The sequence below is a fragment of the Dendropsophus ebraccatus genome, chromosome 5 (assembly GCF_027789765.1).
Source record: "Dendropsophus ebraccatus isolate aDenEbr1 chromosome 5, aDenEbr1.pat, whole genome shotgun sequence".
NCBI classification, from domain to species: Eukaryota; Metazoa; Chordata; class Amphibia; order Anura; family Hylidae; genus Dendropsophus; species Dendropsophus ebraccatus.
Window position 1 is genome coordinate 119,130,657 of NC_091458.1, and position 17,671 is coordinate 119,148,327.

At 40.4% G+C, this 17,671-nt stretch overlaps 1 protein-coding gene across 7 annotated transcripts in view; it reads right to left on the reverse strand.

Annotated features, from left to right (window-relative positions):
- The window catches only part of MSI2 (musashi RNA binding protein 2), a 518,653-nt gene that overhangs the window by 164,948 nt on the left and 336,034 nt on the right, over positions 1-17,671 (reverse strand). For all 7 annotated transcript variants that reach the window (XM_069971112.1, XM_069971110.1, XM_069971109.1 and 4 more), the window contains exon 8: positions 5,865-5,947. In XM_069971112.1, coding sequence (XP_069827213.1) covers positions 5,865-5,947 — 83 coding nt within the window. The remainder of the gene's footprint in view (positions 1-5,864; positions 5,948-17,671) is intronic.

The window sequence follows — 17,671 nt, forward strand, 5'->3', positions numbered from 1 at the left end:
GCAGAGACAAATGCAACTACACAATAACCAACACTGACAAGATAAAAGCTTAAGCAAGACACGTCACGCCATACAGCGGTGTAAGCAAACGCACACACACCACAGCTCAATGGCAATGTCACACAGTAAATGTCAATGGACCGAATCTGCACAAATAACCCCCTACCAACCGTGAGCATTAAGCCAAAATGAGATGATCAAACAGTAGCAGCTCCTTTCCTCATACAGACGAATAAAAATGTGCATATACAGACTCAAATAGATCATCCTCAGCACCTCTACCAAAGGCTTTATTTTTATTTTATGACATTCACTATCATTCATGTGCCTGAGTTAGTTTACTGCAGAGTACATCCTAATAGAGAATCAACGGGGCAGCTGCGGTCGTGGATTTGGAGATGAATATGAGGTATATGTATAGATACAATATAAGAATGTATAAATTGTTAAGGACGCATTTAGATACTGTACATAACCTGATGAATGATTTATTCTTAAACACGAGTGGCTGACACAATATCCACCAAGAGCGGTTTTAAAGAACATCTATGGAGTGTTAATGCCAGTCTCTAACTGGACTTTTTTCACCTTCACTAGTTTAATATGGACACTTATTGCTGCTGTGGTTTAACAGTCCCTCTATAATGTACCGACACCTACATCAGTTTTAAAAGCTTTTATCTCTCATTGCAACTTCAATCTCTCGCTTGGTTGACCGCCGGTAACATAAAGACCATACCGACTCCACCAGGAGAACAAGTTATTATATTCCACAGGTGTCTGTGAGGCATCACTTTGAATTTAACCAGCTAAAAAGATAAAAGCTTGAAAATGTCAGACAGGAAAAACAATTCAAAAAGAGGGCTAAACATAAAAGAAGCAGAATATCATAAGCAGCAGCATCGTGGAGACTGCAAGACCAAAATAAAGCATAGCCCAAATAAAATATCCTATTTTGCTGTATATATAAACAGCTGCCATGAGTTTATTTAGAAAGGATCCCTCAGCAAGTGATGCATGGCAAATAAGAGATAAAACAGCACTCGGAAAAGAACTTAGAAATTACACTAACAAGGTATAAAGTGAATAGCCAGCCGTTTTCAAACCATATCAATAACAATACAATTTGGGCACTAGCTTTAGGTTCTGCATATACATGTTGGAATGACGATGCACAAAGGAAATACAATGGGGAGGATAGGATACAGAGTATGACTAGTGTTACAGATTACTACTATATTATAGTTACTATTAGTGTTGAGCGGACCTGTCAAACTGTTTGGGTTCGTCAACTTTCTCCAAACCTGAACGCCCTGGGGGAGATTTATCAAAGGGTGTAAAATTTAGACTGGTGCAAACTGCCCACAGCAACCAATCACAGCTCAGCTTTAGGCAGTGCTGAAAGGAAAGCTGAGCTGTGATTGGTTGCTGTGGGCAGTTTGCAACAGTCAAAATTTTACACCCTTTGATAAATCTCCCCCTCTGTGTTTGATTCCCCGCAAGTGAAGAAGTTGAATGCTGCCCTAGAGAGTCACAGCTGTATCCATGTTTTATTGGTAGCCATTGGGCTGCATCACACTTCTGCAGCCACATGGAATCAAATGCTGATCATTCGGGTTCGGAGAACATTGCCTTTATACATGCACTAGTGCTGACATTGTTATATATGTACTTTGGCTGAAACTCAAATATAGCCTAGTTCTAAAACTAGCACAACTGCATCGGCACTGCTTGATACTATTTTACTAAGATTAGGATTGGGACATAAGCGCATGTACTATATGGTTGACATATTAGCTACTGTCTGTCTAGCACTGTATGGGCAACAATGGCTTATATTACTATATTGGCAGTCATACCTTACAATTATGACTTGGGATTATGGGTAGAGGCATGACATTGTTACATAGGTACTATTACACTGATGCTATAGAGCATTGCTTCTCAAACTTTTTCTATTGGAGCCTCGCCCAACAGATCAGTGGTGGAAGTCCATGCAAAAATAAAGACTATTGCTCAGTCTACCCTTCTTTTGTTTCCAAAGCTCTGTATAACATCAAAATAGAAACAAAAAGAGTCAATGTTCCTAAACCACAGATTGTTGCAGCCAGGGAAAAGACTGTGCGGCTTCAAGTAGCCTAGCACCTAGGCGGCACCTCACTGGTAAGGCCCACTTCACAGTTTGAGAAGCACTGCTGTAGAGTACTAGTGTGCATTACATAGCAGTGCTTAGAATGATTTAGGCGAGATATCAGGTAACCTAAAATTCATATAGTAAGAAATAAAATATAGAGATAAAGTAAGTAGAAAAATGCTGAGACACTCGCCAGAAATTTAACACAATTTTTTTTCTTCATATTAAACAGATTAGAAAGTGACAAACAAAAAATGATTGTTTTGCAAATGACACAGTATTTTTCTACTTACTGCTAGATTATTTAGGGATCTCTTTGTCTGTTGATTGCTGCTGAGCACCTCTACAGCCAAGGAGGCTGCTTACTGGCTTAAGTAAAAGTGCTGGTGTGTAGCGAATCTCGAGCACACTGTTCATCCAAATTACTGGCCGCAGCGCAGTCCCATCTCAGTCAGTCAGTGATTGGCTGAACGACTGTCACTTTCGTCTCGCTGGAGATGGATATGACAAGCGGGGGACACCGGATACACAAAGGAGGACACCGGAGGAGCATGGAGCATAACCTTTTTTGTGTGTATTAAATGTGGCCACCATGTTCAGTTCAATTAATAAGTAAATTGGATAGTTTTGTGCACTGGGAGTGGGGCTACCGTCTTCTGTTCACCAATCCACCCTGACCGCTGCCTTTTCATAAATATAATAAATTGAAATCCCCTAATTCACATAGTAATTAAACTGAAGATTTACCAAAAACAGCACTGAGGATGAAGGTTAGAAAACTACTTTCATCCTCAGCACCCTGTGCACTTTAGGAATATAACAGCAGGTCAGTCTTCTAACGTGCTGTTAGTTTCCCTTTAAAGGATGCCTAAGATCTGAATAAACATTGAATCTAAACTGAACTACTGAAGGTTAATATTTAAAGTAAAAAATCTCTTCCCTGACCGTGGCATGGCATCACCTGATTTTATGTGGTCATTCTTCCTAGTATTGGAAGAACCAGGGATTACAAAGTAAATCTGTTGACTTTACATCACATTGCTGTAAAATGCTTCTGTTTACATAATTGGTTTTAGTTCCCTAAATTATTTTAGAAGTAAAGGTGCCCCTTCTGAAAATACCTTCTAATGGAGCAATTAGTGAAAAAGTCAGTGATCCAGTACAGTATTAGGGACAAAAAGGATTTACCAGAAATAGAGTGAATGTAAGTTTTTATTTTTTTTTATTTTAGCCCTGTTGTATATAACGGTAAGAACAAAATGAACAATATTATTTCCGTGCCCTAGGAAAGAATTAGCAAGTCAAATATTGAGTCAGGCCTCCAGCATATGCTAAGAAGATTGCTTTGATCTCATCCGCTCTAAAAGCTCCATTATTGAATTTATACTCTGTGAACACATACAAGGCCAATATACAATGCATACATAACAACACTGTTGGAAGAAGCAGGGAACGGTGCTTGACAAAGTGAAGAGGAAATAAACTAAAAAAAAAATTTAAATACAAAAAATGGGTGTAGATTATTCAGCTGATTTACATTGCAGTAGCTCCCTCGTCTTAAAGAAGACAGGTCTAAAAGAACAAAAGGAAGGGATGTAAAAGTGTGACCACTATGGAGATGAGGCCATTTCAGACAGGGGATTTTTTTATTAAATAGTCTTGTGGTGTTTCATGAAAAAATATAAAAGAATGCTATACTTACCTACTTATACTTACCCGTATGCCTCCTTCCAGTCTTGTGTTGTCTTTCTGTTTCCAAGAAAAAAAATCTTAGTGGAAAACCTGCAGCGTTTTCCCAGTCAATGATTGGCTGTGCCAATAGGCACTGCTCCAACAACTCATCTTGGAAGCAGGATGACGACGGAAGATGTGGGAAGCAGGGGGTGCCAAATAGGAGATGCGGCAGATGAGCGATGGACCAGGGGTTGATAAGTATAGCTTTTTTTTCTTTTTCTGTTTTTTCATGGGCCCGGCAATATGTTTATTTTTTTCAAACCACTACAGGCCTACTCTTCTGGGCACAGCGCCACTCTATCGTATCTCTTTTTTCCATACCCCAGGTGCCTGCAGGTTGCTCTGCCCTTCATATGGTTGCCGCATATGGCTGCGCCGGTTTTTGTGCTCTCCCCACCGTATGGGACTGAAAATTCTCTACTCTGGTTCCAAAGATGGTTAAAAAGTAGTCTTATACATAGGAAAATACTGTACTTTTACTGATTCTACTCAGCACAAGGGCACTAGTACCGTGTCTGGAAGTTCCTGCCTGTCGATACTTGGCCCACATCAATAGACCTTTAGTCGTAGATCATTGGAACTGAGCTAAAAATATCTGAGAATGATGACTGGCAGGATTACATATTACTCAAATTTATAACTGGATATTTGCCTTCCAAGCATGATATTCATGATTACAAGCTCTGTACAGTGCTGTAAAAATTCTGGTGCAGAGTAGGTAACAAAAAAACAAAAAAAAAACATTGTAAGACAAGTAAGACATAGCTTGGAGTCTTTGGAGTGTAAAGTAAAACAAAGAAGCTTTACTTGCTCAGTTGTGCATGATGTAATTTACACGGATTGCCCTAACTGGCCGACCTATTCAAGAAAATGAAGCCACACAGGCAATTGGCAGATCACCATAGACTCAGCTCTTACACCCTTATCTTAGTTTACCGTTCCAATTACAATATCCATAGTCTGATTTCTGTTGTAGAACATGTAGGAGGGTGCAGCTTAGTTTCTCTGGTCTTTCAGTGAAAGACAGAGCCCTTTCTCATTTACCAAAGATTTATCACATGCAGCCACAGCTTGAAGAAGACTTGGGAGCGGGAGACAGATTGTAGGCTATCTTCGGCAAACATAGAACACTGTTACTATCCCTATGGACTACAGTAAAGAAAAATATAGGGTCTTCGTATAAGAGGACAACATGGCAGGGGCTATTAGTACACACTTTTTCCCCATACGGGATTACCAAAGGCCATGCACATATAAGCTCACACTAGTAGATGGAACAGGGTTATGAAGAAAAATGAAAAGAAATCATCTGGTAGGAACACGCAGTATGATACTGAAAACATAGGCACGTCAGGAGTAAAATATGGGAGCTTACAGGGGGAGCTACTTAACATAAACAGACTTCCTGAGTGTTTGCACTCATAAACTAGCATTGTGTTCACACACTCAGGATTTAGGTACGTGTTTTATCTCCATTCTCCATTAAAAATATGCACAGCTGGAAAAAAAAATCTGCAAGTATAAAAATCATGACCGGATTCTGCATGGAAAAGCTGTAGATTAGCCGTTTAGAATGTTTGTTGAAGAACAATGATATGTGGCACAACTGCAGTAGAGTTCTCAGTCAGTCTTGGATGTCTGTTGCAGGTCTTCTTGTACAACATATAGGGGGAATTTATCAGTTTTGCACCTGGCATACATCCTAGGGGCACAGTAAGGCGGGGAAGGAGGTTCATGATTCATGTCTGCTAGCAAGCGTAATCCATGGCAAAAGTCTGCACCTGCTCCGAAGCAGGTGTAGATATCTTTACCTGCCGTGTGGCAGCCACAGGCCTGCTGGATTTGCAGAAAGGCGTATGCCTCTGTAAATCTGGGGCAGTGCATGGGGGCAGGGCCGGTTATCACGCCAGTCTTGATAAACTACTCCCATAGAATTTAATCCCAACATGTGAACATGGTCTTAGATTATTTAGGGTTATTTGCAATGAGAACATACCATTTTGTTGTTTATTTCATGGAAATGAATCTCACAGACTTTCTCCACAACATCTTCATTTTCAAAGGTTACAAAACCAAAACCTGTAAAAGATAAAGAGAAACAATGATGTTTAGTGCATAAAGACAAGAAAATGGTGGTCAAATATTATCCTGTACCTTACTGAATACAGTCATATTAACAAATTTTCATCAAATATTATGTAATTATTAAGAGAAACTACATTGATAACTATACAATATAAAATAGGCCTAAATATAACAAAAGGTCAAGTGCATGAAGTTCATATAGAGAAAAAAAACACTTATAAACAGAGCAAATCAGATAGAAATTGCCAACAATTTTTCTATTTCTTAACTACTGAAGGTTCCAGTGAGCACTGTAGGGGCCATAATCTGGAAGGGGAAATAACATAATTTCCCCATAAACTGGCCACGACCAGATGCTCCCCACAAGACTTCAGACAGAGGATTGAAAAGAACTATAAGAAGAGTTGTCCAAGAGCCAAGGAGCACCAGTGGGAAGGTACAGAAAGACCTGGTAATGAACTCCATGGCCTGTAAGCACACAACACACATACCTGTCTACCGCAGTTTTAAAACTACCAAAAATCTATTTGTTTGGGGGGGGGGGGGTTGCTCTGTATGCGGTTTCTGTCCTTCCTGTTTTAGCATTTCCCAGAATGCAATGCTTTCCCTCATCAGTCCCCCACCAACACAATCAGTAAAATTAGTGCAGCAGCTACTTCTGGCCGGTCAGAGATGGTGAATCACTCAGGGATTGGGTTATCCAGCCAAGCCTCCTGTCTGCATCATCAGCCTGTCCTCAGCAAACCCACACAATGTAAGACAGAGGCATGGAAGATTTGTCTCCTAAGGTGGGATAGCAGAAGGAGCAGGAGACAATGTGAATTGACACAGGGGCCATTTTTCTTCACTTCCTGGATTTCTATCAGCTACCAGTGTGGCAGAACTGTACAGATACAGTAATACATTGTATAGACACACCTATATAACTTTTAATGTACTTTTAATAGAAAACACGTTTTTCTTATCCGAAGTTCCCCTTTAAATGGGTTATTCAAGATTATAAACCACTCAGTCTAAAGCTTGTATGTGGCAATAGAGCTCACTTATATTGAGGTGAATGGAGCTGAACTGTAATACCACACACAACCTAGGCACCACTGTGGAGCTGTTTTTGGAAAAAGTGGACAACCCCTTAAGTCGCCTAACTTTTTTTTAGCCAATGGCAATAGTCCCCTATGCCTCAGTACTTATTTCTCTGTAGGATTACATTACAACCATTTAAATTTGTGGCCGTCCTTGAAATCTACACAATGGCTGAATCCACCAGAGCGGGAGTCACATTTACATCTGGGCAGGGGCATGAGACAAAGTCTAAAAAAAAAAAAAAATTATATATATATATATATATATATATATATATATATATACACACACACACACACATATATATCTCTCTGATGTCTGACATGGCCATCCTTTAAGCATACTTTTTGTTGAACAAATGCACATTATTCTTTTATTTGGTCTGGTTTGGTTTTTGCTTTATTGCTGAGTAAAAACACTGAATACATTTTTTTTTTACTGTATTTAGTTCTTAGCTCTCCTGTTAACCAGTTTTCTCCATGGGAAAACAGTGTTAAATCTGTAGTGTACTAAGAATAATTGCTTCTCTGCTATCAAATTCACAGCAGCTCACATCAAACACATAAAGGGTTATAAATTACAAAGCCCAAGTCACCAGGAAAACACCCCCTCAAGCCCACCACTGTCATGAAGGCAAAATTAAAGGACTTCCCAGATTTTTCTATACTAATGAGGAAAACTTAATGGGATCACCAAGCAGGCATAACACTACTTAGCAGTTTGCAAGTGCCTAAGAGCACGGAAGGCGTTAACGTGTCTTTTATTTATAAGGGTCAAGAGACAAAGGACTTAGATCTTTGCTCTCAAAGGGAAGCAGCCAGTGTGTAATAAGAACTTCTTGGATCACTGCAGGTCTGCACTTGTCTTTGAACACTCTGGCGCGGTCAACCTTAAGGGTCATTCAGCATCCGGAGATGGTTATTTGTCCCTTTCTTCCTGAATTACTTCCTCTAATACCTCACCAGGACATCCTGAGGCCCTTAAGGCGCTATTAAAGTTTGAGGCTTGTGACCTGAGCACTTGTCTCCCTCACACTAGCTGAAGCAAATAGGAAGATAGATTTGGCCCAGTTAGCGGCTGTTTGATGCCTGCTGCCTGCCCATCAGCTATGCAGTGTATTTACTCATCCAGGCCCTGGATCTGCCAGACAAAGCCACATGGAAAGGTTTTTGGCAGGCGGCTCCAGCTCTGCGTATCGATTCCCTCTTAAAAATCAACACACTGTCATTTTCCTAACAACTGCTCAATACTTAAACAAATAAAACACGAGGGGGAACAAAAAAAAGAGTGCACTCTCCGAAGCCAGCCTGAAGCACAGGGAGAAAGCCAACGGCTGATGGGAAAATCAAGCGCCCAAATTTAAAATAGACCTCACTCTGCGTTCCCTGAGGATACTGCTGCTCTATGAGATGGTACACAGGATGCTGGGCTTACTGAATCACACACCCAAGGCTGGAGGCATACAGTACACTGGGTCCCAACTAAAAGGAAACTTATTAGTATTATTTGTAATAACCTAATACTTCTGCTGTACTTATTACACTGCAGCATCATGTACAAGGACCATGTGTAGATTAATAACACCATTTACTTTATACATTTTTGTATTGTGGATATTTATTGTGTTTGTATATCTACTACCACCAACTTCTGGGGATCTGTTCATGTATCAGCTCCTATACTGTTTTTAAAGTATTTTGTATATGATTTTTCTACATATATGTGAATAAAAGATAAGTTATATATTTTCCTACATTTGGTCCTGCATTTGTTTTTTGGTGGTATCATTCCACCTTCTTTTTGGTTTGGTATATAGGGTTTGCAGGAGGACCTGTTTATACATTTGGATCACATATAGGTATATCGTGTACAAGGATCAGCCATGACATTAAAACCATACTGGTTACCCCATGACAATAAAGATATTAGGAAATGAAAAATCAGTCCTTGAAACCGAGGTATAGGAAAAAAGAATAGTGTAAGGGCTGTATTGCACAGGACGATTATTGTCGAAAAATCGTTAAATTGTTCAGATTTAAACGATAATCATTGTGTGTAATAGCAGGCAACGATTAAACGACCAACGAGAAATCGTTGATTTGATGTAATTGGGACCTATTTTCATTGTTGATCGTTTAAAAATCATTTGAACATTGTTCTGTGTAATAACACGTCGTTCCTTGGTCTATCAGCAAAAAAAGGCGAGCGCAAGAACTGCCGTAAGTAATAGGGTGAATGATTTAAGATAATTTGTCATAGCGGTCATTTGAGATTGTTAATCGCCGAAAAATCGTTCCATGTAATATTACCCTAGGCGAGTGCTAGATAACTGGATTTAGAGCATCTCTAAAATGGCAGGTCTTCTAGGGTGTTCCCAATATTCAGTGCTTACTACCTACCAACCAATGGCCATTGTTTTATAATAACAGCAATTATTTGCCATTAAATGACGGCCATCCACTCAATTTCAACAGTCCGTGAACATAGTCTTTCTGTGTTTTCAATCCACTCCTGGTTTTGGTTGTAAAATACTGACCAAAATACTGAGCAAAAGTACTGCGTGGAAACAGCCTCACACTGCAAAAACTGCTCAGGAATGGTTTGAGAGACAAAACAAGGATATCAAAGCATGGATAACCAAGGAGATCAAGGATACAATGGAAAACAGGTCTGATCTATGGAGGATCCACCCCACCTTACAACTTAAGACCAACATATTTGATCCAGATACCACACTACAACTTCAGAGGACTACATGTTTCTACAAGTCAACAGCTGCTTGGGTGGCAGGAGGAGGACCAACACAATGTAAGTCCTGAATATATAACACACAATCGTTTAATACACGTCTCTATGGACACGCTGGGCACCTACGATACACTGTATGATCACATCAACAGTACATGTAGTCGCCACATTGTAGTATCTGGTAGAATGAGGAGGCCTAGAGCCCATCATCTTAGATGCTACTTTAGTGTCCGTTTTAACAAAAGTTACAAGTTAAAATGAATGGAAAAGGTAAACTTCCACAATAAGTCACAACATGCAACATTTAGTGTATTTCTATCATGGGTAGTCAAAATAAGTGGAAACAATCTGGTGAACACTACTGCTTGCATTGTCTATGGGTTTTGGAAGCAGTAATTTGTGAGACAATCTGGACTCAAGCAGTCACTGACATGTGTGGTTCTCGATGGGAAGTCATGGTAATACAGCTTTTTCACCTTTCTTTTCCTAACATGCCTCTGGGCATAGTTAAATCTAGCTTTTGTCATTATAGATAAGAAATGTCACTCAAAAGCTACAGAGTAACTGTCTACGCTGGATGTCAGGACAAGAGAGGGCCTGCTATTCAATTCTGTATTTTAAATGCAGCACAATGTTACATTCAGTTTCCTTTATGTGATCCTTTGTTAGATACTGACTGGTAAATGAAAGTTTCAAGATGGAAGAAACATGCAGCAGATACAGGAAGGAAGGAGATAACATGTCCTTTACAAGGCGCAAGTGGAAGACAGGGCCAATCCGGCAACATGTGTGCACAGGCATCTACTTGTCACTCATATATACTACAAGGCAGATACAGTAACCCAAAAGCTAATGGGAACTGGAAAAGAATACATAAATAGGTACAGAATGAATGGAAACCTGCAGTAAACCTAACATCAACAACACATGCCTTTAAAGCTACTCTGTATCAACCAACCTACTAGTACCATCCGTTTGATGAGAGTAAATCCTTACCGATCGTGTCTTTTAAAATGTGGCCAGTGCCTTGGTTAGAGCAAAAAAAGATCTTTTAATCTGCAGTGCTGTGTCAAACTGGTGTGTCTTTGCCCCAGGTCTGAGATGCCTCTCCTTCCTCCCGTTCATCATAGGATTTTTCCTATTCATCGCTTGTCTAAGCTGTACGTGCCTGGGGTGTTCCTAATGATGAGGAGGGTGTGGAGGAAGAAAGGTAGGAGAGGCGTTGCAGACCTGGGGCAAAGACAACAGTATGACACAGCACTGCAGATTTAAAAAAATAATTTTTTTTGCTGTAACCAAGGCACCAGGCACATTTTAAAAGACACAATTGCTAAAGATTTACTCTCATCAAACGGATGGTACTAGCGTTTTGGTAGCTTTAACCCTTGACATAACTGTACATCATGGGTCTCTAAGGTGCTATGAAGCGCGCTCCGGAGCCCTCCCCGGGCCTTTACCGATAATGACAGGCTGCACCGATCGCACTGCAGCCTGCCATTAACCCCTTAAACACCCTGTTCACCGTGATCACTCGTGGCGTTTACGAAAAGAGGGGGAAAAAGCGCCAGGATTGCTGATTTTTTTGTTACATAATATATATAAAAAAAAAATTATAAAAAAGTGAAACCAAACGTCAGAGCTACACAAATATGGTATTAATAAAAATGACACCCCATACAGCTCCATAGGTGAAAAACTAAATAGGACCATTTTATTAATAATTAATTGCAAAATTAAGGATTTCATTAAAAAAATATATATATAACATTAGAGAATCTGTGTAAACCTGCATGTGGTTATGTTCAGACTGACCTAAAGAATAATGGTATCATGTCGCTTTTACCATATAATGCATTACGTAGACACAGGAGCCCCCCCAAAAGTTACCATATTGCATTCTTTTTTATGATGTCACCAATTTAAATTTTCATAAATAATATTTTGGGGTTTTGTCATACATGTTATGGTAGACTGAAAGATGCCATTACAAAGTACACCTATTCCTGAAAAAAACAAGCCCTTACATGGCCCTGTAGATAGAAATATGAAAGTGCTACAGCTCTTGGAAGGGGAGGAGGAAAAAGCGAAAACGTAAAAATGAAAATTGGCGCGGTACACTGGGTCATTTTGGGCCTGGTCCTCAAATGGTTAAAAGGGGTAGTGCAGCATTTAAAAAATATTCACTAATGTGTAATGTGTGTTATGTAGGTGAATGGCCCCCTTCCCCGTTTCCCCCCACCCCCGGAAGTGTGGTGCAGTATACTCACCAGATTACTGCTGTCCCTCCATGCCTAACTGCCTAACAGCATAACTGTGCTCAGCCAATCGCGGCTGAGCATGTAATGACGCGGCAGAGGGGGGCCGGACCGCTCCAGCCGTTCCTCATGCCGCATCTCCCCCCCCCGCCTCCAGAAGATGCAGTCGTTCAAACCAAGATGGCAGCGGGGGTTGACAGTAATCTGGTGAGTATACTGTGCCACACTTCCGGGGGTGGGGGGGATACAGGGAAGGGGGCCATTCACTTACATAACACACATTACAAAGTTGTATAACTTTGTAATGTGTGTTTAGTGAGTAATTTTTAAACACCGCACTACCCCTTTAATATTACATATTTCATCAGTACACATCTCCTTTTATTCAGCAACAGCACATAATGCAAAACATTTTCGATGGAGGATAATGTTGCCAGGCCTATTTTATCAGATGTACCAGAATTTGGCACAATGAATATTTGTACTGGTGTATGCATATAAATAAAAGCCATTTAAACAGCTAACAATCCAAAATATCCCACACAGACAAACATCAATCTGTGCAAAACACTCCCAGCAGACTAGTGTGCCTGTGTCCTCAAGCACGTAGGTTCTTATCCTGTGGTATGTGTACTTCAAGGGGTAGATTTACTAAAATTGTACAAATTGTTCTTGAGAGTATAAACTACTAGGCAGTCTAAAAAGGTTCTAGATTTACAGAAGTGGTCCTATAGAAGGTATGCATCCTGGAATGCTATACCTACATGAAAACAGGACGTGCTGATTCTCGGCAATCTACTAAGAGATCACATGCTGTCAGTCCGCTGCTATATATAGACACCATTAAAGCCAATAAATTGTTAATAATGAAGGAGCATTAGACACAAGTGTCCAGAAGCATATGACAGAGGAGGGTTTGGTTGCCCGCAGCGGCACAACCTCACCTCCCTATTCCAGGGGTGTTTTATTTATGCACCTGCCTTCTGCATATAGGAATGCTGCAGCAGCTGGCGCCCGTAAACTGTAATAAAATGCCTTTCACAAAATGAAGAAATGTGACCAGACAAGCCAAGCATAATGATATTAAAGCCTGTGTCAATTAATTTTTCCTCCTTGTGATAAATGAGCCCAATTCTGTCCATTAATAATGAAGGAAGAAACAAGGAAAGTTGACAGTGGCTTAATTTATTTTCTTAACTTGCCTGGTCATATCTCTTCTTGTGCTGCCGAGCTTCTCTGGAGCTGTTGGGAATTGCTGCCGAGGATAAACAGATTGCTGTGAATCATTGTGGGCCTAGTTTGTTCACACGTTTCCCTAAAAGCAGAGGGGAAATTGCTTAAAAAGCCACACGGCACCTGAGACTTACGGCCATTAGCACCAGAAGTATTACCTTCAAGGTCTGAGCTTCTACAGGAAAATATTTGTATAAAATAAAACAATCAAAAAAACAATTGAACATACTGTTCCTGTGTCAACAACAATATATTAATATTATAGCTCTAAAACCCAGCTTTCCTAGAGTCTAGAATGACTCTAAAAGACAGCAAAATCGGACAATTATTTATACCTGCGTAGGGGTCGGAGAAAGCTGGTTAAGTTTGTGTTCACGTGTTGGGATTGTGTTGTGGGAACAATGCATTTATTTGTCATGATTTTCTGAAATTATTGTAAGCTTCCCTTTAAAAGAGAAGTCCCATGACATAAAAAAGGCAGACAGGCAAGGAGTTGCAGGAACATAATAAACAAAGTATACTTACCTTTCCCCGTGCCTCCGTTGGGCCACTCGATGGTCTCGATGACAGCTACTGGCATCTGGGTACGTCATGAACCTTGCTCCCCTAGCTACAACGTCACTGCCCAGCTGATCCATTGCCCGCTCAGCCAGTCAGTGACTGGGGCAGTGTCAATCAGCCGAGTAGGCGATGTTGCAGCTGCAGGGGGCCAGTGTCTGTCAGCAAGACCGGGAGCAGTGCTATGTGGCATGAGGATAGGTAAGTATACCTTGTGTATTATGTTCCTGCACACCCCCATTTCTGTTTTACACCCCTTAATAAATGTGGACCAACACGTGAATCTGGACTGAGTTCACGGATAGTAGTAGCATTTCAAACAACCAGTTATTGCGCAAAAAAAAAGGACACGATTTGCCATGACTTTGTAAGACAGTTCTTGGCTGTGTTTTACAGGTTGAATAAAAAAAAAAAAGCAAACAAGAAAACTTTGTAACCAAAACCCACACTGCAAAGCTTTGTTAATTTGCTGTCAAACCTATACAGGTACAGCCCAGCAATTTGGGGTAAAATGTGTATTAAATAGGGTGTAAGTTTTTGGCTGCAGACCATACAGGGAGAGAAATGACTGAAAGTCTGTTATTTGGAATAGAAATGTATTAATACGTCCGTCTCATTGCCTCTTCTACCCCTGGTAGCCTCTAGAGAAGAGGTATTTTGTGAAGTGGGGCTGTACTTTCATCTAGAACAGAAGAGTTTTAAAGCAGGCATGATAAAACATTTTGTAAGGTGAAAAAAATCAAAACAACGTGAAACCCTGACATTTTCCAAGTGTTTATAATACAAATGGTTTTTGGCAGGTGCTGTAAAGCATATATTTTAAGATTGTGTTTCAGCCCTTGGGAAGTCCACACAAAGAGAATAAACAATCCGTGCAGGGTATGAAGGCTCCTCTCACTCGCGCCCTCCCTCCATGAAAGCTTTCCGTGTTTGTTTGTAGTATAGCCATTGCTACTGAAGCAGGATGGCATCGAGCTTCCACTACTAGCATATCTCCTCTGTAGATAATGGGCTCATACTGCTAGCTTTACTTTAGACTTAAAACATTAGTTTCTAACAGGCTGAAAGTAAAGCAGCGTCTATGTATCTGCAATTCATCTCAGCCTACGCACTAGCAGCACCAAAGCCCACCTTTCCAAGTGCTCATAGGGTTAACCCAACATACTATTAAAAACATGGACCCCCGCTTTGAGGACAGGCACTACTCCTTTACTACTGTGAATTTACTAGGCTCAGATTAAAAAAAAAAACGGGAAATGTCATAGAGATACCAACATTCTTGCTATATGTATGGAGATTTACAATACAAACACTGGGAGAGCATACATGACCTTAAAGGGGTTATTTAGCGAATACCTTTTTCTTTCAAATCAACTGGTTTCAGAATGTGATATAAGTTACTTCTTCTTATACATCAGCTGCTGTATGTCCTGCAGGTAATCTTGTATTCTTTTTAGTCTGACACAGTGCTCTCTGCTGCCACCTCTGGCCAAGACAGGAAATGTCCAGAGCAGGAGAGGTTTTCTATGGGAATTTACTGCTACTCTGGATAGTTCCTGTCTCGGACAGGGATGGCAGCAGAGAGCACTGTGTCAGACTTAAAAGAAAACACCACTTCCTGCAGGACATACAGCAGCTGATAAGTATGGGAAGACTTGAGATTTTTAAATAGAAGAAAATTACAAATCTATATAACTTTCTGAAACCAGTTAATGTAAAGGAAAAAGATTTTTGCTGGATAACCCCTTTAAATCTATAAGATCATACAAAAACAAGTGTCCAGTCTACACAATTATGTAAATAAAGCAAAATAATACAAAGTAAATATAAAACAAACTGTAATGTTTCTTCTGTGGCTCTGACACAGCCCTGTCAGTATATAATATGGGTTCGAAACAGGCAGGGATTTGTAGACTCTAGAAAGTTCTGCATTTTTATTTTTTTTTTAAATGTAGAATTGTCTGAGTTTTCGATTTTATACTATTCTTTTCCAATAAAGCAAAGAAAGTAAAAGTGACTGCTCAATGATGAGGATCTGAACAGCCAAATCATTCCAACCAGTTTCAGCTTGTAGCATAAAGCGAGTCCCGCTGCATGCATTCATTTTCAGGCAGTAAGACGGCAGATGAAAACATATTATAAGACAGCGCCTTTCCCAGTGTTCTTCTCAAATTTCAGTTTGAGAAGGGAAATATGACAATATTTGATTTTATGGATTTTTTATGCATGAATGATAACAAGGAAGCTGGCACAAATATAACAAACCTCGTCTAATCTAAGGAAGTCCTTAATAAATAGTTTTTATAAACTTTCATAGACTCTCTCTGCTGGTAAACGCAGCCTCTTAGTGGTTGTAAATACTCTAATTAAAGTGATCCTTGTTACCATAATTCTGCAAATACATAATGGAAATAGGAATTTGGTCATAAACAATCACTGTCTACCTTCCATAGTGATATCTACAAAGTGGAAAGAAATGCTAAGAAATTAAAACCAAAATTATATACTGTACACATTAGCCCCTAAACCCTGTTACATCTTTTCTGTTGGATCCACTTTTGGTTTTGGCACAAAAACTGTGTGCGAGTTTCCAGTCTTACAGAGGCAGTGTTGGGCTGTAGCATGCATACCTCCCTCCCTCTCCATCCCACCGTACTGTCATATTGCCATACAGGCTTAGGCTTAGGGTCCTATTACACGGGCCAACCAGGGGACCGATCAAAGATGTAAACGAGTGACGATCTTCTAGATTGGCGCTCGTTTACTAGGCCTATTCCACCGCCCGACAATCGTTTAGCGAGGGCTGCAGGGACATCTGGTCCCGGGCAGTGATTGGCTGAGCGGTCTGTCAGTTCAGACAGGCCGCTCTGAAGCTGCTGCGGTGCGGGAGTGGGAGAAAAAGACCTGCAGACAGGTAAAGTATGATCTTTGTGAAATCGTCCGTCGCCCACCGCGCCCGCTATTCCACGTAGCGATGCTCGGGTGGCGACCGATGATTTTAGGTTTGAACCTAAATGAACGATCAGCCGAAGACGTCATCATTGGCGGATCGTTCTCTCTATTCAACGGAGCGATAATCGGCCAAATCGGGACAATTTGGCCGATTATCGCTCCGCTGAAGCACTGAACTTTTTACATCAATCAACATCCAAGCTCAGCATGGCCTCAGGCCCTCCAATGTTTGTTCCTCTCAGCATGAAATAAAGACAATAGATTGTCTTTATGGGCCAGTTTAACGTTTTTTTTTATCATAATATAAAAGTGATCATATAATAAGAGGTTATCCAGGTTGAGAAAAAAAAAAAGTTGCCTTCTTCCAAAAACAGTGCCAGTTCTGGTTTCAGTTGGTGTGTGGTAGAGCAGCTCAAAAGCATTGAAGTTAATGAAGAATTGGTGTGATTCTGATATAAGAAGATAGAAACTATGGTTTTTCTAATCCTGGTTGACCTACTTAAAGGGTTTATCCAGCATTAGACAACTTTGTAAATACCTTAGTGCTGTTTTGTAGAAAACAATAAAGAGCCTATGCTTACCTGTCCATGCTCCCCTAGTGTCCTCCATTGACTGTCACTCGCGAGATGAGTTCATCTTGGAAGTTGAGGCAATGCTATCAGTGGGGGACACCGCAGGAGAACTCTTTAATGTTTTACACATGACACCAGCAATATATTAAAAGTTGCCCAACTCTGGACAACCCCTTTAAACAATATGTTAATGCTTGAGCAAAAGAGAAGAAAAGGTTGTATTGGTGACTGTTTGACTAAAGAATCCAATAGTACTGACCAATATTCCTCCAGTCTCATCTGTCCTACACTGTCTGGTGCAGTCTGGTGGCGCCCAA